We start from the raw sequence: 20,417 nt of genomic DNA on the forward strand, positions 1-20,417 counted from the left end.
TCCCCAGCGGTCACATTAAATTTTGGGGGGGAAAAAAACACATCCTAATTGTGTAATGGGAAAAAAAAAACTTTAAAACTTTCTGTAAAATTGTTTAGGTGCCATAGCCAACAATAACTGCAGCATCTGGCAGTTAAAAGGGTAGAGGAGAGATTAGATGAGCAAGGGCAAGTCCTTTTCTAGAAAAACAGACCCACATATGTGACAATCAGAGAACAAATATGCTCTCTGATTGATGGGGGTGATAACATCAAGAAAAGTCCAAGTCACCCCTCCCTGGGACAAAGATATACAGAGAATCACAGATCTTCTCTGCAGCATGTGACAGCTGTATATTCAGTATTCCTGACCCAAATTCCAAAGGGCTGTAGCTCCGATTCTGTAAGGGCTACAGACCTGTGGAGATCATCTACCCACTTTTGTGAGCCGATTCGGAGCAGTCCTTTGCGCATGCATCATGCTGACTCGTGAGATATGCACCGCTCAGTGGATGAGGGCCAGTACATCATCCACATCACAGCAACATAGAGGGGTGGGTCAATGAGAAATCCTACAGTCAGGAGACACGGTCCAGCCCACCTACCGGACTGGTCTCCATAATTAGTATGTGGTGTAGGAAGTTTACAAGTTCAATTTCTGCAAGTATGCTTTAACAACCACCAATAGCAACCTGATTTTGTAAAACCGATGAACTTCCCTGTTCTATTGCTGTGCTCGGTTTACTATACTGAAATGTGATGACAAGTCCCTTTAAAAAAGGAATAACTTTATAAACGTAAAGAAAAACAGACACAAAAATCCCATTATTTCTGCACCAAAAGTAGATCCAAAAGTTTGAGAAACATAAACTTAAAAAAGAAGAAATCAATGGACCAGGAAAAAAAAAAGCGAGCTAAAGGAAGTAGAGATGAGGGGTAATTAACCGGATCTTACAGACATGCAAGCGATGCATAGTAACATAGTAGGTTAAGGTGAATGAAGACAATGTCCATCTAGTTCAGCCCGTTTTAACCTCCCCATTGTTGGTTCAGAGGAAGGCAAAAAAGAACCAGCAAGCCAATTAGCTCCTATGGTGGAAAAATGTCCTTCCCGACTCCATAATGGCAGCCAGAGTAATCCCTGGGTCAACATTTGAGATAAACAACCCCGCTGGTTACCTAATGTCTATAACCTGTAATAGCATAGCACTCTAGGAAGGCATCTAGCCCCCTCTTAAACGCCTCTATGGATTTTGCCATCACCACGTCCTCAGGCAGAGAGTTCCACAGTCTCACTGCTCTTACAGTAAAGAACCCCCTTCTGTGTTGGTGATGAAACCTGCTTTCTTCTAGACGTAGAGGATGCCCTCTTGTTACCGTCGCAGTCCTGGGTATGCGGTAAACTATACTCCAAACCCATCCAATGGATGGCACATCCTTACACTCGGCACCCGTGCCTGCAGTCTCTATCTACCAGCGGTCTCACCTTCTGGTCAATTTGCATATTTTCTAGGGAAGTAAAAACTGAAATCCACTTAAGAGTCTTTATAAACCCAGGCTTTGTTCTCTCTGTAACCTGCATGGATTAAAACCTCTAGACAATGAGCCGTGATTCAGAGAGCATATCACCTTGCCACGAATAATTATTCTTCTATTATTCCATAACATCACACCGCACTTCTCAGACGGCGGCTCTTCACTTCTAAGACTTTCTTGATGCCGATGGAGTCTAGACAATAAATGTCTTTAAAAACAGCAATATATGAGACTGTTCAGAAGTCTGGAGAAATGGGTTATTGAGGCAAAAATGACTGCTGACGGCTACGGACACCGCTACACTTTTATATTGCTCATTTACTGGAAAAAAAATGACTGAACTTTCTAAATCACAAATTATCACAAATTCTCTACCACTTGGCTGCTCAAAAGCCTGTGCAATTGGTTTACCTAGGCTGTGTTCACACCTGCTCTCTCGTTAAGCTCCACAGCTATGATTGACAGCCGTCACAATGTCCTGGTTGGACGTCATAGTTGTCTACTGGTGCTGTTCACTGGACAGAAGGGGGCAACGCCGGAGGGAAACATCCCGTCCGCAGCGCACTTGTGATGAATCTGCCCGGCCACCTTCCCCCATCTACCCGGGCGCCCGCCCGGCCACCTTCCCCCATCTACCCGGCCGCCCGCCCGTCCACCTTCCCCCATCTACCCGGCCGCCCGCCCGTCCACCTTCCCCCATCTACCCGGCCGCCCGCCCGTCCACCTTCCCCCATCTACCTACCCGCCCGTCCACCTTCCCCCATCTACCTACCCGCCCGTCCACCTTCCCCCATCTACCTACCCGCCCGTCCACCTTCCCCCATCTACCTACCCGACCGTCCACCTTCCCCCATCTACCTACCCGACCGTCCACCTTCCCCCATCTACCTACCCGACCGTCCACCTTCCCCCATCTACCTACCCGCCCGTCCACCTTCCCCCATCTACCTACCCGCCCGTCCACCTTCCCCCATCTACCTACCCGCCCGTCCACCTTCCCCCATCTACCTACCCGACCGTCCACCTTCCCCCATTTACCTACCCGACCGTCCACCTTCCCCCATCTACCTACCCGACCGTCCACCTTCCCCCATCTACCTACCCGACCGTCCACCTTCCCCCATCTACCTACCCGACCGTCCACCTTCCCCCATCTACCTACCCGACCGTCCACCTTCCCCCATCTACCTACCCGACCGTCCACCTTCCCCCATCTACCTACCCGACCGTCTACCTTCCCCCATCTACCTACCCGACCGTCTACCTTCCCCCATCTACCTACCCGACCGTCTACCTTCCCCCATCTACCTACCCGACCGTCTACCTTCCCCCATCTACCTACCCGACCGTCTACCTTCCCCCATCTACCTACCCGACCGTCTACCTTCCCCCATCTACCTACCCGACCGTCTACCTTCCCCCATCTACCTACCCGACCGTCTACCTTCCCCCATCTACCTACCCGACCGTCTACCTTCCCCCATCTACCTACCCGACTGTCTACCTTCCCCCATCTACCTACCCGACCGTCTACCTTCCCATCTACCTACCCTACCGTCTACCTTCCCATCCACTACCCGACCGTCTTCCCCATCTATGGTACCTACCTGACTGCCTGTCTGTCTACCTTCCCATCAACCTACCTAACTGCCCATCTACCTTCCCATCTACCCATCCATATATAAATCTTAGGATGCATTTACGCGGGCGTGTGCGATATCAACCCAAGATACACTGATCAATATCACGCCCGTAAGCCGGTAACATTTTCTGCCATTGCGATGTGTTTTGTGAGATAAATTCTTTGCAGCGCTGCACATGCGGTTTTTTTGCAAGCATTTGTCACGAGTGTGAAAACGGCATGTTTTGAAAGTAAAAATAGAAAAATCGCATTGCAGTTTATATGCGAGCGCAGTGCAGATTTTTTTCCTCCCATTGAAACAGATTTGCTCAAAATAAGAAGGTCGCAGCTTGTCCCATCCCAGACCATCAGTCCGAGAGAAAGATCGCACATGTAAACACATTGAAATAATGTGCTATTTTCACGTGCGAGTGCTATCTACATCACTATGGGACAGAACCCGCAGATGGAACATGGCATTATGTTGTATCACTCCGGTTCCTTGTAAGCTGCAGCATTCTGAATACCGCCTTCTCCCCTTACATTTATTTTACAACATTGTAACTTTTATGTCCCCTCACCCTAACTTACTGTACAAGGCTACAAGAAATATTGGCACTATATGAATACAATTACTATCACAGCACACCAAGAAGAAAGAAAACAAATGCAACAAGATTAACACACAATCTACGGATGGCCATACTATGCAGATTTCCTCCAGAGAACGGTCTGCACACAACGCATGACTTAGGGTCCATTTAGACGGACCGAATGTCGGGCAAACGATGCCCAACACTCGTCCCTGTGTGTCCTCCCTCCCGTGCACGGGAGCTAGTAGCGCAGGCTTGCTCACAAAGCGGCCAGCAGGGGAACGGGGAGGCTGCAGGAGATTTCACTCCTCACTCCCCCGCACCCTTCTCCATTCACTTAACATAGCGGACGTTCAGTACTGAACGGCTGCTATTTACACTGAGCGATCAGCAATCAAGCTCATCGTCCATCGTTTATGGGAATAAACGATGATGAGCTGATTGCTGGTCGCTCAGTGTAAATAGCAGCTGTTCAGTACTGAACGGCCGCTGTGTTATGACAATGGAGAGGGGTGGGGAGAGCGAGGAGTGAAATCTCCTGCAGCCTCCTCGCTGTGAGCCAGCGATACTAGCTCCCATGCAGCAGCACGGGAGCTAATATGTGCGGGAACGAGTGTCGGGCATCGTTTGCCTGACATTTGTCCTGTCTAAATGGGCCCTTAGCTACTACAAAGGAGTGGAGTAAAAGCACTTTTACACAGAACGATTATCACTTGGATTCCCGCGATCCAGTGAGAATGTGAAGGATTATCATTCAGTGTAAATGCATGCTCCGACTGAACAACGAACGAGAAAACCTTCACTCCTCGTTCAGTTTCGGCATATAATGTACCGTTCCGTGCAAACAGCAGTCATTCCCTTTTGAAGACTATCCGCTTACTGTGAATGGTGGCGGGCGGGAATGAACCCCATCCTCTCCGCTTCCGTTAAGTCAGTAATACTCCTTCCTCCGTAAAAGCATAGGAAGCATTACCGCTGGGACGACCGGCTGGGCATCTGTTACCCATCAGAACGATCATGTTTAAAATTTTGCACACTAACTGCACCAAAATTTCAAGGCCTGTTCTGTGTAATGAGCGCTTTCTACCACCCAGAAAAGTAGGAGTTGTAGATGGCGCTTCACCCGCTCATAGCTGATGGATAGAGATGAGCGAGCGTACTCGGTTCGGGTGTTTTTGCACTCGAGCACCGCTTTTTCCGAGTAACTGACTTCTCGGACGAAAAGATTCGGGGGGCGCCGGGGGTCGGCGTGGTGGAGCGGGGTTAGCAGTGGGGAACAGGGGGGAGCTCTCTCTCTACCCCCCCCCCCCCCCCACTCCCCTCTGCAACCCCCCTGCTCACCCCTGGCGTCCCCCCGAATCTTTTCGTCCGAGTAGTCAGTTACTCGGAAAAAGCGTTGCTCGAGTGCAAAAACACCCGAACCGAGTACGCTCGCTCATCTCTACTGATGAACACTAAAATAATCAAGCTATACATGGCAAATCTTAACAGAAGAAGCAGTTGCATTCTGGGAACTATTTGCAAACAGAGCAAGAAAAAAAAGTGGGACATTTATTAACAAACCTGAGGTCTGGTCCTCGGATTCCACCTAATGTAATAATTCACCCAGAGTTCCAAGTGGCTCAGACTAGCGACCGGATACAATACGTGGTGCTCATAATTGACGTAGAAAGGGTTTGTAAACTCATCCACATGGCTATTAATGTACGACCATAACGAGATCGTTTTTGTCTGCATCTCCTAGAAGACAACACAAATGGACAATTACACTTCCCATCTACATACTATTAATAATGCAACACCAGTAATGCACTGAATGGGATCATGCGAGCGCCAACATATAAATGTCATGTGTTCAGCAAATGCATCGTGCTGAATACTAAGCGGCTTATGAATGCAACAGAAGGGTTCTCTCTCAGCGAAGCTGCAAGTAGGCAGTGCTTTACGTCTGATATTCTGCAAACATTATGAACAGGGAAGATGTGAAGAATAATAATGATTGCATGGTCAGGCAAAAGAAGAAAAAAAAAATCAGAAATAAGTACTACAGCGCCACCTCGTGGTCAACACCGTGGTCTGCAGTATAAATCTGGGCATATTATGCCTGTTATGTGCAAAACTATTTGTCCCCTTCCAGACGGCTACTACTATTACATAATTATCGCTTTGGATGGTTTCTGCTTTCTCAACACCCAAGACATTTGCTCCTTGCCCACCTTGACTGTACGTGACGTAATGGCCTACCACATCAGCCGCCTCCACAGAGCAGCGCTGGCCATCTGAGATAGAGTAAGTGTCGCCACTGCGAGCCGAGCGTAATATTTGCGTTCCGTTATACGTACCTCTTTCATTCTCTGCTGCTCGCTATTGTATAAAAATGTGCCAAACAAGCAGCTGTAGAGATGGTCCAGAATGGTGATGAGGAAAAGCTCATTAAATTCAAAGGCGGCAGGAAACTAAAAGCAACCAAAGGACACAAAAGTGTTAGTAAAATGTTCAGACTCAGACTTCAATATCAAGAGCCGTTCTTGGCCGATACAATGTTATAATAACTTCAGAGGGGTCGGTGATCCGGGGATTATTCCGATTGGAGTCAGGGAGGAATTTTTTCCCCTAAATGTGGAAAATTGGCTTCTACCTCATTGGGGTATTTTGCTTTTTCTGGATCAACATTGGAGGGGTAGGGAGTGTGTGGGGTGGGGGGGGGGTGAATAAACTGAACTTCAACTGCAGAGCACAGAGTAGCCCTCACTCATTAACTGCTATGGCCGCGGGTCAGGTGATGCACCTACTTCCACATCACCCGACGGTTGGCCACGGTGCTAAAAAGCGATTACTGGGTGAGGGATGTGAGTGCTGCTCTGTATGCTGCAGTGAGGGGAGAGGAGCGGCAGGCCAATATCAGCTGTGGGTCCGTACCAATGGTGCAGAATTTGACTCTCTTTAATGCAAAAATGCTGCGGATTCTGTAGCGATATTTTCCACTGTGGAGAGTCTGTAGCATTACCGCTACGTTTGCACATACCCTGCGATAAAGTGACCTGGAGCCATCACGGACCATAGCTGCGAACTACAGCAGCAATTTATGGCACTACAGGCAATTTCTTATTTCAGTGATATTTGGATAAAACTCTGCAATCCGCTTACAACAAGGGGGGCTGACCTACAAGGGGGGCCTAAGCCATAGCGATGATGAGGATGAAGCATTTACCTGATTTGTCATTTGCCACACACAGTCAATGAATTGAAGGAAAATTGGGGACCGGTCGGCATCGGCGTGATTGTCCTCCCCATGGCCCACTCTCTGGAAAGAAGAAGCAATATTCAACACTTGCAATTACAAGTTCCAATGTTGAATAATTAAACATCAGTGATGATATAAAGAATGAGAGTTGGGGGAGGGGTCCTGTTTGGGACCCCCTCTATGAGGCAGAGCAGAGCCTCTGGTAAGAGTGACTCCATCTCTGACCATATTTATATATTTTACATTTTCACCTACATTACTTTGACTTACCGCCATGTAATACTATCCGTTGGCCTCAGAGGAGCCCACAAACTGTTCTAGGGCAGTCCATAATTCAGGCTCTTTAATCCTATTAAGGACTCGGGCATTTTTTCTTTAATTTTGGTTTCTCCTCCCCACTTTCAAAAAATCATAACTCTTATGTTTCTGTTTCAATGGGGTCTCGCAGAGCTGCGTTCGAACACGCGATTTTCGAGCACTGTCTGCTCTATTTTCGTGCTTTCTAGCATTTTTTAAAAACGCACCTCATCACAGTCACCTGCGTTCAAAAAAGCTGATCAAAATCGCGGTAAACGGCAGCATTTAAAACACTGTGTGTGAGTGTGGCCTTCAACTTACAAGTGTTTGATCAGTATTGCAGTACATGACATTTCTGCTGGCATTGTATTAAGACATGCGGTTGTCACGTCTTAATAGGCGGAAATAAATGGCAGTGCTGAAGACCTTCAGTAGTCCCCAGCTGCCATGACACCCAAACAGAACCTCGCAGTCTTACCATTGAGAAGCGATTCGGGACTGCTGAATAGGGCATTTCAATGCTGTAGTCAGAAGGGACAGCAACATTTAAAGGGGTTGTCCGGCAGATGAAGTTAATTTTTTTTGGAGATACAACCTGCAAATACAAGCGTATAAAATATACACTAAACCCCCATTTAAGTAGCCCTTTCCGCTTACCTGAACAAGCTTTTTATCTTCTTTGTAAAAATTCTCTTCAAAGATGACGCCGGGGGTCTTCTCCCATGGTGTACCGAGGGACTTCTCCTATGGTGCACCACAGTATATGCTCCGACGTGCGCGCTCCCGATGACGTCGGTCACATACTTTTCAAGCCCCGATGGTGTCTCCTTGGCTCTTCTCCAAACAGCAGCGGCAGGCAGTCACTCACTCCGCTCTGGTATATGAAACCAGGAAGTGAGTGTACTGCGCATGCGCCGACCGGCGGCGCGCGTCCCCTGCAATGATTAGGTAAAGAGCGCGGTCCCGGCGGAAGAACGAAGGATTGCGCATGCGCGGAGCGGAAGAGACGCGTTCCCGCGCAGACGATAGCTGCTGCCGGCCCGACAAGAAAACCAGACGATTTCTTGTCGTAACCACGGACGACCGAGGGGCAACACAAGGGGGGGCACCCTAAAGGTAAGTGAATAACTTCTGTTTGCAACATTTTCAATGCACAATGTACATTACAAAGTGCATGGAAATGGGCAAACAGAAGTAATGAGATATGATGTTTATGGCCGGACAACCCCTTTAATGATTTAACCGCCACGATTCAGTTTAAAAGGTTTAAGAGCCACGGTGATCGCAGCCAGGAGTCAGCTGTCCAAGACAGTCAACAGCGGCCATGTATCAAGAGTAACTCTGCTCTCAAAGTCCGCTCTATACAAACCTTGTGCACCTAGGGCATACATACGCATCCTGGGGTGCTAAGGGGTTAAATAAACTCAGTACTAACAAAGGCAAATGTTGCACAGGCAGCAACATTGTTACAGTTTTGTCATTTAACAACCCGCTTTCTTTTTGTATACATTGTGTGCTTGCACATACATACCATGGCAAACCTATGGCCAAAGCTGATCCATTCCTTCTCAATCAGAACTTCAAATCCTTTGATGGTCCTGTAATAGCTGTCCAGCATTAGCATTGCCAGCGATGTCAGCTGCGCCGTCCTGTCCCAGCCATCACTGCAGTGAACCACAACCGACGTCTTGCTTGATTCCAGCTTGTCTGCAATCCTCACAGAACCGGCAAGAAGCATCTGAAGAGGCAGCAAACGTTAGAAACAAATAGTCAGAAAATAGATAAATGCACCAAATACATCACCTAAAATTCCCTCCAGTCACTTATTGGCCGGTCTGCCTATGACTGTGCAGAGGGAGATGGCTGCCAATCATCGGCTGGAGGACAGGATGGGCATGGCTGGCATGCAGCTCATGAATATCGAGGACTACTTCCTGTAGTCCTCTATGTATGGCTGCAACTAATTAAGTTTCTCCAAAACTACTGCACAGGTACATACAGCAGACATATCATTGCAATCATGGTGACGGTCACTACCTTGTGCTGCCCTCAGAGTTCTGCAAAAAGATAGCTACAGATGCCCTTTAAATCCAAAAGAAACCGATTCCAACTGCATAAGATGGACCACCCCAACAAAATCATCAAGGTCCAGACCCCATAATATGCAACGGGCAAGCTGTAAGTTCCCTGTTTGCCGGACATGGCTCAGTACTTTTAGTAGCACCTGCGTTGGGTATTGCAGTTTACTGCAGCCTCAACCCATTCAAGTGAATGTGACTGAGCTGCAATACTGGGTATATATAGTAGAAGTACACGACTGCCATAGTCACTACTGTCTAACGTTGTACAACCCAAGTATAAGGAATCAGCATATGGATGTTGTAGAAGGAGCAGATGTAGTCCAGCTACCACCCCGCCTGTCCATGTAGGACTATCATTCATTTGATTTCAGCAGATCCGCAGCGCTCGGCAGCCGCTTCGCTTCAAGCTTAGTGGTCTTTAGCAGTGTAGGGGGCTACGACATTCCCAAAATGTATGAGCCTTACCCGTATGTATTCAAGCCAATGTGTCCCATCTACATTTGTCAGCCAACGAGCCTCATCAATAGCCGGATAGACAATCTCCTTCAATTTCCGTAGCGATTCCCTCATGACGTGGATGTTGTGTATCTCCAGGAATATAAGCTCTGCGTTGGGGTAAGCCGTCTCACTCTCGTATCCCCCTCCTTTAGCCTGCGAGATACAAATCACAAGAAATAAGCCCCCGAAACACAACAGGACAAAGACATCCTATTCTTATCAATTTAGTCCTAACTCTGGTCATTTAACGCTTTTATTATTACCCGCATATGTTATGCTATTGTGATTAAAAATAGTTTTAGGCAGAGAATTAAAAAGGTGTTTTTCCAAAATTAGACTTTTTCTCACCACCAGAAATAAAAATCACTGATAGTGGCAACAATAAATTTTCACCAACAGAAATAGCGCCCCTCCTGTCCATAGGCAGAGTCTGGTGTTGCAGATTCACCATATTCACATCTTCTATACTTTTACAACCCCTTTAATAATAAACTATCATCACTACTGTCTAAGGCCCCCTGCACAATCCTAGGCAGACGGACGCGATTTGTCTGCGCAAAATCATGCGCAGAAAACAAGTCGCGGCATGCTCCATTTCTGTGCAGGGCTCGCAGAGTTTCGTGCGGAAAGGTCACTCCCCGGCCGCCGGCTGCGCATGCGCCAGCTGCCCGGCAACTGGCAAATGAAAGATTCAGTGCCGCAGGAGCAGGTAAGTGCCACGTTGGTCTCTGCAGGGGCTTGGGTCGGGTCCTGCTGCGAGAATTCTCGCAGCCGGATCCGACCTGGCCGTCTGCAGGCGGCCTTAGGCCACAATCTTAGTCACACACCGCAGGGTAAATAAAGAGTTACATGCTGCCTAATGAATTTCCTGTATAATGCATGACTGTGTGGGGTCTTCCAGAGAAAAAAAATGTCTTTAAGTGACACTATACCCACAAGCAAATGGCGCACTCCCGAATTACAAAATATCCAATCCGTATTACGCAAAATACACATGCAAAAATAGACAAAAAAAGGATTGAAAAAAACATTTAAAAACGAGGCAAACGTATCAACCGCTAAAAATATTGGTGCTGGAATACCCAGAACCAACCCGAATAAAGGGGAGTAGAGTATAAATGCAAATGTTCCGGTATACAGATTTACAAAGGTGCATATGGAGTATGTATAAACCCCTACTCGACACGTCCAAAGATATAGCAAGGACTAACCGCTTTCCACACCGCGGTTTTCAGTGCTTAATTCCCCAGGACTCCTGATACACCAGCTGTGCTCGTTCCCTGCCGGATGCCATGACTAATGTGCAGATATGCCATTATATCCCTTATTTCGCACTGCCTGCACTAGTCAGTGTATTCGGTATTAGATGCTATGACTCATACATTTTACACTATTTTGGAAGGGGTCAATCCGTGCTGTATCTCTTGTAAAGGCCCATTTACACGGAGTGATGATCGCTAAATAAAAAAAAAACAACCGCTAATCAGTGATCGTTTTAGCGATCATCGGTGCGTGTAAATGGGCGCCCAACGTCTGCTTTTCGGGCACTGCTGGCTGATCGTTAAATTCAGTCCAACATAGAAATCGTCACTCACTTTTATCAGTAGTTCTCCACGGGAAGTGCTGATAGCATTGTTTCCCCGTGAAGAACAAAGGATCTGAGCGCAGATAAGAGCCCTCTGGCTATTACCTGCATTCAGGGAAGGCTTCACTTACACACCTAATTGGTAGTTTATTTCTTTGTTATTAAGTATTTTTTTCTTTCTCCTCTTGTCTATTGTGTGTAACAGACTGGATATTTTGGTATTTGGGAATATACAATTTGCTTTGTTCTTCTCTTTGCATTCCCTTTGGCGTCAGGTCTTTTATCTTTGGCGATGCCCATCAAATCTTCTCTTCTTTCAAAATGAACCCATTTCTCTTCAGGTAGAAGCATTCTGACCTTACCTTGTTGGTATCAGCAACGCTGTTCTGCCGGGCATCAAATATAATAAGCTTATGTGACTGAGCGTTGGCATCCATGATGGTCTGCAAATACTTCTCATCCTCTTTGCATCTCTTGTCATTGGGTCCCACCAAAGGTTGGCTGCAACGGGTGATGGTCGCCTGGCTTTCGGGGTGAATCCATGACAAAACCTACGAACAAGAAACCATTATTGACCTACTAGACCCCACTGCTCTGCTGAATTTATAGGGAGAGTAGTTTGCTTAAAATTGGGCAAATACAAGTTGTATGTGATCACAGCAAAAGTACAGAAGCCGTGAAATAACAAGGAGAACTTCCAATATTATCACCATCACATCTTTATACAAACTACTTGTACTACCGTGACCCCCCCACCCCCCACCCCCCCACAATCTTACCGGAATCCGCCCTTTGGCTCTAAATGCTCCGACCCTGGCCAGGTCATCATCTGCCACACTTGTGGGGACAACAAACACCGCGGGGTAGGTATCGCAGAGCTCGTAGGTACTGTTGATCTTGGAGATTTTCCAGCTTTCATTTGGCAAACCCTAAATGGCGGAATGGAAGATAAAACAAATCCCGTTAATATGGCGGTAGGCGAAGGTCGGGACGTATGACAGCGTATAACCACACGATTTAGTTTGCATTTTGCTAATAAAACAGGTTTTTCTGTGCTCTTTACCCCTAGGATTATTTGGTGGCAGATACAAGATAACAGTCGACTAAAACACATCAATTGATTCAAGTGTTTTATCAGATTCTTGACGGTTTATTTAACTGGTCGCTGCACTTTATGCCCATGCGATAGCCAATGTGATAACTAGCAAAGTGCAAATCCCTTCATTTACCTAAAATGAGGTTTTTATGCTGAAAAATCGCTCTAAAGTGGTGGCCACTAGGGGTCTCCCTTCCTGTTAACGAGCCGTCCTCTGCTGTGGTCATGTGGTAACAGAGAGGAGGCTATCTGGCATGTCTGCATATGTAAAGTCCACTTTATTCGAAAGACTGAAATATATAGCACATGACCCAAACGCAGATGCATGCTTACATGTTTTGAAATCAGTCTTACCATCTCGGTAACTAGAAATGAAACACAGGAAGCACAAGGAGGGCGATGACTCATTCTGCCCATATAAGTCTATGGAGAGCAGAGAGGAGGAGAGGGAATAAAACCTCTTTTACATGGGACGACTGTCCAAATAATGCCCGACATTCATCCCCGCATGTACTCGCTCCCATGCTGCTGCACAGTAGCGAGTATCGTTGGCTCGCAGTGGGACAGCTAGAGGAGATTTCACTCTTCGCTCTCCCCCACCCGTCTCCATTCACTAACACAGCGGCTGTTCAGTACTGAACGGCTGCTGTTTATACTCATCGTTTAGTATCATCGCTCATCATTTAGGCTGCATAAAATCCTAAACGATGATTGTTAAGTGAATGCAGAGGGGCGGAGGAGAGCGAAGAGAGAAAATCTCCTCCAGTCGTCCCAGCCCGCTGCTGGCCGCTTTTTCATAGAGCCAGCCATACTCGCTCCCGTGCAGCAGCATGAAAGCGAGAACACACGGGGACAAGTGTCGAGCATCATTTGTCCAACATTCGTTTTGTGTAAATGGGGCTTTAGGTACAACATACATGCTGCTTGAGTTAACTGGTGAGTGATTCACAACTACTAAAATCATATCTACACTGCTCAGTTCTGCTGTTTAATGACCATATATAGTGAGGATTATGTCAATTTGTGCTACAGAGATATAGAAAATAATCTAACATCCTGCGCTTCTCAGTTACAATCAGCTATATAGCTTGCAGAACAGGAAAGGTGGCAAATGCAGGATACAAGTCGCGTAATGGCCAGAAATTGTGTTATTCCTCATGTACACTCTGCAGGTTATTCTGAAAAATTACATGAAAGCGCAGGCATGCTGTAGTTATCTTCTTGTAAGGCCTTTTCCCTAGGGCGATAATCACCAGAAAGGTCGATACATCGAAAATTCCCAATGATTGAGCATTGTAAAGCGTGTAGCGAGCAAATAATCAGTAATTCACTTGATTGTCACCAATCGCATCTTTTATGTTGGTAGTACATCTACTTGTGTGAACAAGCATCTGCTATTAGTAATGGGACCAGCATGAGAGAAGGAAAGAAGAGAGAATGCATGTACGAAAAAAACCCCAAAACATATGATATTGTACCATCTTAATATAAGCTTCGTGACCCTCCAACGGCTGATAGCTAATCTGTCACACAAATTATCTAAGGGGCAAACCTGTGGATAGGGAATAACTTTATGGCCGGTACCAATGCCAAGAACGGGAGTCCCGACGGCCGCTGCATTAATGAAGAGGAGGATACACATGTGCACAGCCACTCCATTCATTTCAATGGCAGCAGTGGGAATTCAAAGCAAGAGTAGTCCCTGCAGCACTGCTGCTACAGTCATAACTGCTGGGACCCTGCCAGACCCCATTATAAGGCAATGGGATTCATAAAGATCAATTTGAGGACAGATCTGTCATAGGAGTCATGGCTCTGTTCCAAATGGAAGTCTTGATGCGAATGTGGCCAGTGCCTAGCGGTCTTCCTACACGAGACGATGATGCCGACACAAGTATTAGTAACGCTTGTATCACTCCCAGCATGGAGGCGGAGTGGGCCGGGGAGCATTCTCACCCCCCCCCTTCCACCGCCCCCCACCTCCATTCACAGTAAGCAGACAGTCATTCCAAAGCGAATGACTGCAGTTTACACCGAATGGCACATCGTTCAGTTTTTCACAATTTTGTGTTCAATTTTTACAGAAATTTTTGGTGATTTTACTTTAAAACTTTCGGTCACAATCTATAGTTTTAAAAAAAATCCAAAAATCCTGCATTTTTCCCCACTGAGCCCAGAGCCCAATACTAGTCTGACACTTCCTGATCTGTAGAGAAAATCTTCAGCGGTCGTCTCACTAACATCACAGGCAGGATTACACTGAGAAGTAACACCTCTGAGTAGATCACACAGGATCTATCATTCTCAATAGGTGATCAGCTGTGACCTCCTCCCCCTCCCTGCACAATGACCTCTGCACAGGTCACAGAGCATGTCTAGAACAGTCTCCATACAAGTCAGTGGGTGCCTTCTTGCATTTGCATGAATAGCCCATGAGGCTGCTCTAAAGCATATCTCTAAAGGCTGTTAAATGTAGCTCAGTAAAGATGGCCGCCCCTATAGTCACGTATAGACAACAGAATAAAACAAATCTACAACCAGAAGATGAAAACAAAATTGAAACATTTAAATTGGTTTCTCTTACTGGTTTTAATTAGCCAAAAAAAGTGTTGTTATCCGGTCGCTTTAAATGAGCCATTGACTTAGACCTGCATATGTGCTGCATGGTTGCGGTAGGTTTATGAGCATTACCTTTGTGTACTATGTATATTATTATACACATTAGTTAGTAATCAGTGCTGCCGTGTAAGGGTTAGGGCTGAGATAAGCATGATAGAAGATAATGGTCTCCCTCCATGTCTCATATAGTGTATTAGACTGCTGACTGTGCGGACAGATGCCGCTGATATGAATCAATGCCTTCCTGGTAAAGCACCGCAGAACGTGTCAGCACAATATAAATAAGGGATAAGGATCTCCATCTCTATTTACTGCACTATATCTCGTACCGTGGTTGTTCAACAACCCTTATATCAGCAAAGCCGAGTCCTCTCTCAGCTGCTCCTATACTACAACAGTCCCTTAACACATAAGTACAGACATCCAAGTCCTACCCGCACTTTCAGAGGACTAGTCAGAATAAGTCGTCGTGTGTACTCGAGAAACAACAATATTTCGGGGCCATTTTAGGACTTGTATCCTGCATTTTCACTCGTTTCCGCTCTGCAGACCATCTCGATTTTTCGACCTTTTTTCGAGCAGGTGGATGGATATTGGCTGCTTTTATGTTTTCCATAGATCCACATGGAGAATACAGCAGATTCTGCTCTCTATGTAGCACATAGATACATAACAGCATCATACAGTAGAACTGAGCAGTGTAGATGTGAATTCAGTAGCTGTAAGACAAACAGAAGTCACATCTGTGTCTCCCTCCTCCTCTCCATAGACTTTTACAGTCAGTATAAGATATCACTCTCCTCCTCTTCCTGTCCTCTGTCTTGTTATCTTTATTACTGGAAATGGCCAGCACTTAACAGGTGGAGGAAAGCAAATTAGAAGGTAGGGAGACCCCTGGTGGCCGGCAGCTGAGAGAGATTTTTTTTTAGCACAAAAACATCTTTTTTTTACTTAGATAGCGCATACATATTCTGTAGCGGTGTACACAGATTGTTAGCACTTACATTGGGCCCGGTCTCCATTGGGGCTCACAATCTAAATACACCTATTAGTATGCCTATTTTAGTTAAATAGCGCTATTTGCACTTTTTCCAGTTGTCATCACATTAGCTATCATACAGGGTTATTGCAAATGATTATCACAATTTGAAACACTCAAGGCTGGGGTCACGCAGGACGGAATTCTCGTGGAATGGTCCCACCGCAAAAACGTGAGAATTCCGCTGTAAAGGCACAGCTTCCAAACCCTCGGTCTTTAGCCGCGGGTTTTAGAGTGGTTTTGCCGCTGGCATTACGCTGCGGCTTTCTCTTCCCATAGAGAGGTTGCTGCAGAAAAGAGAAAATAAATTGACATGCTGCGGAATTGAATTCCGCGCCGCGTGTCAGTTTTCGTGTGGCTCGGCCGCAGCGCGTGCATGAGATTTTTGCTAAATCTCGCGCACTTTGCTGGCTAATCCCAGGATCAGGAGCCGCGGGCGAAATTGCCGTGCGGACATTCCGCCCCGTGTGAACCCAGCCTTAATGTCTCTCAGATACATAAATTTGATATTAATGGAAACAAAAATTTTTGTTGCACATCATCAAAAATGTTTTCCAGATCAGAGGTGATCAATAGGACTTCCCAAATTCACTGGCCACACATGGAGCCTGTAGACAAGTTCCTACCATACAAGTTGTAGCGGATCACGACTGACTGATGCAATGGCTTCCATGCGGTGTACTCGCAGGTCATGGTGGGTGGTAAGGAGGGGGGCTTGTAAACTCTGCCTATAACACTTAAAAATAATCACAAGGCATAAGGTCCAAGGAAGAAGTTCAATATCATCACGACCTGCAGTGCCAATCCATCCGTTTGGTAGTCACGTACAGAACTCACTATGAAAAATGGGAAATGGGTGGGGTGGGGGGAGGGGAAAGGGGCCATCCTATTGGAAGATGAAATTTGGGATTTTCTGTTTCAGCTGCGGCAGAAGCCATATCTGTAGCACATCCAGGTACAAAATCCCGGGGATTGTTTCCTCATGTACACTTTCCTAAGTGTTATAGCGCAAAACACATTCCCCTTTGGGGAGTCGCGCATACGCTACATGTAGACAGGTGGGTTTGGTCTCCTCCGGATTCTGATATTACGTTTGTTAAATACAGACAAAGGTGGAAGGCGGCTTCATCACTAAACACTAAAGATTCCACAAAACCATTGCTTTCTATTGGACTCTGCAGACTCTCGCAGATGGACCGTCGTCCGCTTAGTTGTCCGGTTTCCGGGTCTGCAACAATTGTAATCAGTAGAGATATCATCATAAACGTTTGCGCAGAATCTTCCACACCGTCGGCTGCGGGTCGTCCAATTCTCTGCTTGCTCTGACAGTGGATTTCTCAGGACTTTGTGTGAAACTTCCAAGGACGCGCTCCGCTGTTTCCACGCTTATCGGTGGACGGATGCTTTTTGCTTACAGATGCAACCTTTTCCCTTAGAATTGGAGTACCTCTCCCTGGGGATCCTCACTAAACATTCTTTAAAAAAAATTATGCTGAACACTAATAGACTGGAAGACATGAAAACCAAGGACACAAACCGCTCTCTTGTCTTCGTTGGCAGCCATTTTGTTCCATTCCCCCCCTAGTGAGGACTACAGCAGAATAAAACTTTTTGGGCTGCTAGTAAAATTGTAGTACAGTAAGATGGTCTTGGTTGCCCATAACAACCAATTACAGCGCAGCTTTCATTTTACCTCAGCAGCTTGAGAAATTAAATGGATTGCTATCAGCAACCAGGACAGTCTTAAGGGCCATTTACACGCAAAAGTCATTCAAATGAACAAAAACCTGCGATAATAGTTACATCTAAATGCAAAGCCATTGTGCACTATTTGTTTACTTTTCATTTGTCGCTCAGTTTTGATCAGCATAGAAATCCTCGCTGGTTCGCTCGCTTCTCGCTGCGTCTAAACGCTCTCCGTGCGGCGTTTCACATAAAAGAAGACGCGCTGAGCGAGACGTTAGCGATACTCGCTGATGATCTGCCGGGCTAAACGTTCTGCACGAGCGCCAACAACTAGCGGTGACGTCACCCGCTCATGCAGGTTGTTCAGTCGTCCCGTGTAAATGGGGGATAACCGTTAGTTTCGCTAAATGAAACTTTTTGAGTTCCTGTTTCCATTGATATCAAATGTATGTATCTGAGGGTCATTAAATGGGAGTTCTGAGCGTTTCCCCAATCAGGAAGATCATCTATATTAATTATTAACACTGCAATCACAAGGTTATCAAACCCAGGGATTTAACACTGACATGTTTTCGGCTCTGCTCATATCTACATCATGGTTTCAGAGGGGACTTATTCTTCCCCATCAAATATGCCAATCTGCAGAAGAGCCTCCCAGACGGGTGTGTAGAAAGCCTTAACCCTTTGCAATCCAATTTTGGGTTCAGGGTTTCCTAGGGGGCTTTCTCTTTCTGGCATTTTACAATGACGCCATCTGCTGGTTAGAGCCAGTACTGCGGTATGTGACATGCTAGTGGGACCCCCGACAACAGAGCGGCCAGTAATATACAGTAACAATACCCTAACTGGATGTCTTCCGACATCGGAGCTGTACAGCCTTGAATCAGAATGTTGTCAGACGTCAGACAGTGGATTGGAAAGGGTTAATGATTAGAGATGAGCGAACCTACTCGGCCACGCCCCTTTTTCGCCCAAGTACCGCGATTTTCGAGTACTTCCGTACTCGGGCGAAAAGATTCGGGGGGCCCCGTGGGTGGTTGCAGCGGGGAGTGGGGGGGGGGGGGGGGGGGAGAAGGAGAGAGAGAGGGCTCCCCCCTGTTCCCCACTGCTACCCCCCACTCCGTCATGCCTCCCCCCGCCCCCCGAATCTTTGCACCCGAGTACTGAAGTACTCGAAAATCGCGGTGCTCGATCGAGTAATTACTCGAAACGAGTAGGTTCGCTCATCTCTATTAATGATGCGACTACCTGATGAGTGCGCACAGCAGGACACATACCTGTCTCTTGTATTCTGCTGAAGGGTCGTAAACCTTCCAGCCATTTACAGAGAACTTTTCTTTATAGCTGAAAGCAAACAGCGGCTGGAAGAGAAGAGACGGTTTACGACATTAATGTGAAGTTATAAAGCATGCTTTCAGCAAAGGATAAAAAGCCTCAAGACAAAAAGAGATTAAGTCCAATCTTTTACAGCAACAGTCTAATTACCCCTCCATAATTATCAATCTGAACATGGCAAAATTACCACATAAGGAATACCGAAAAAAGAGAGAAAGGCGCAGCTACCCTGTGGTGGTGGTTTTGGTCGGCTGAAGACAAATGTCCGTGACTTATTGGTGGACGTGTATGTGCTGTTGGCCAGACTGCGGAAAACAGGTCCATGCAACGTATGGGGGAGATGATTAAAAAATCAGGCGCAGCAAGAAGTAGTGGCATTAAGGGTGGAAGTAATACGCTGTATTGTACAAATGTAAGAACTAGCAGAAAAACACGTTTCGAGGCACTGCCTCTTCTTCTGGTGAGCTGGCATAAGACACAACCCATTGGATACTGGTTGTGCTTATTAAACCAACATGGTGGACCCCCACTAGTGGGAAAGGGGAGGGTTCATAAGCACAGGAAATTGCTGTGACTCTGAACCCTTCTATCCCCACCGGCTGTGTTCCACCATGTCAGCTAATAGGCACAATCAAGTATCCAATCAGTAACAGGTTGGGTCTTATGCCAGCCTGACTGAAGAAGAGGCTGTGCCTCGAAACGTGCTTTTCTGTTAGTTCTTAAACTTCATACAATACAGCATATTATTCACGCTCCTATTGTTACTTCTTACTGGAGAGCCGCGCCTGATCTCTGACTATTACCCACAAAGGTCAGATCATTGTAGTAAAGCACACTGTCACCTCATACTACACAACCGGAAACATAGGATGCTCATATAGGAACAAGCTCCTCTCGGTGAAGGCTTAAGGAATAATCACAAAATACAAAGTCCCGATCCTTAAGTGACGCCTCTACATCTCATCACCACCCAATCTGTAGGTAAGTTCCCATAGAGTGTAAATGCTGTGGATATTCCGTGCAGGACCCCCTGCTGCATTTATAGAACTGTGTAGAGGAGATTGTAACGAATCTTCTCCACATGGTGCCAAAAATAAAGTGTGGAACCTTTAGGGGAATTGATATCCAGCGGCATGTCATGTCAATTGTTTGCTGTGGATTTCTCCCTAGTCAGTGGCAAATACGCAGCATTTTGGCAGAAATCAGTGC

General features: G+C 46.4%; 1 protein-coding gene across 2 annotated transcripts in view; it reads right to left on the reverse strand.

Moving 5' to 3' along the window:
* Positions 1 to 20,417, reverse strand: part of MTMR1 (myotubularin related protein 1) — an 80,892-nt gene that overhangs the window by 12,805 nt on the left and 47,670 nt on the right. For both annotated transcript variants that reach the window (XM_066581783.1, XM_066581781.1), the window contains 8 exons: positions 19,151 to 19,234; positions 12,213 to 12,362; positions 11,796 to 11,984; positions 9,816 to 10,001; positions 8,801 to 9,007; positions 6,940 to 7,032; positions 6,071 to 6,184; positions 5,292 to 5,468 (listed from right to left, as the gene is read on the reverse strand). In XM_066581783.1, coding sequence (XP_066437880.1) covers positions 5,292 to 5,468; positions 6,071 to 6,184; positions 6,940 to 7,032; positions 8,801 to 9,007; positions 9,816 to 10,001; positions 11,796 to 11,984; positions 12,213 to 12,362; positions 19,151 to 19,234 — 1,200 coding nt within the window. The remainder of the gene's footprint in view (positions 1 to 5,291; positions 5,469 to 6,070; positions 6,185 to 6,939; positions 7,033 to 8,800; positions 9,008 to 9,815; positions 10,002 to 11,795; positions 11,985 to 12,212; positions 12,363 to 19,150; positions 19,235 to 20,417) is intronic.

Source organism: Eleutherodactylus coqui, chromosome 10 (assembly GCF_035609145.1).
Source record: "Eleutherodactylus coqui strain aEleCoq1 chromosome 10, aEleCoq1.hap1, whole genome shotgun sequence".
NCBI lineage: Eukaryota > Metazoa > Chordata > Amphibia > Anura > Eleutherodactylidae > Eleutherodactylus > Eleutherodactylus coqui.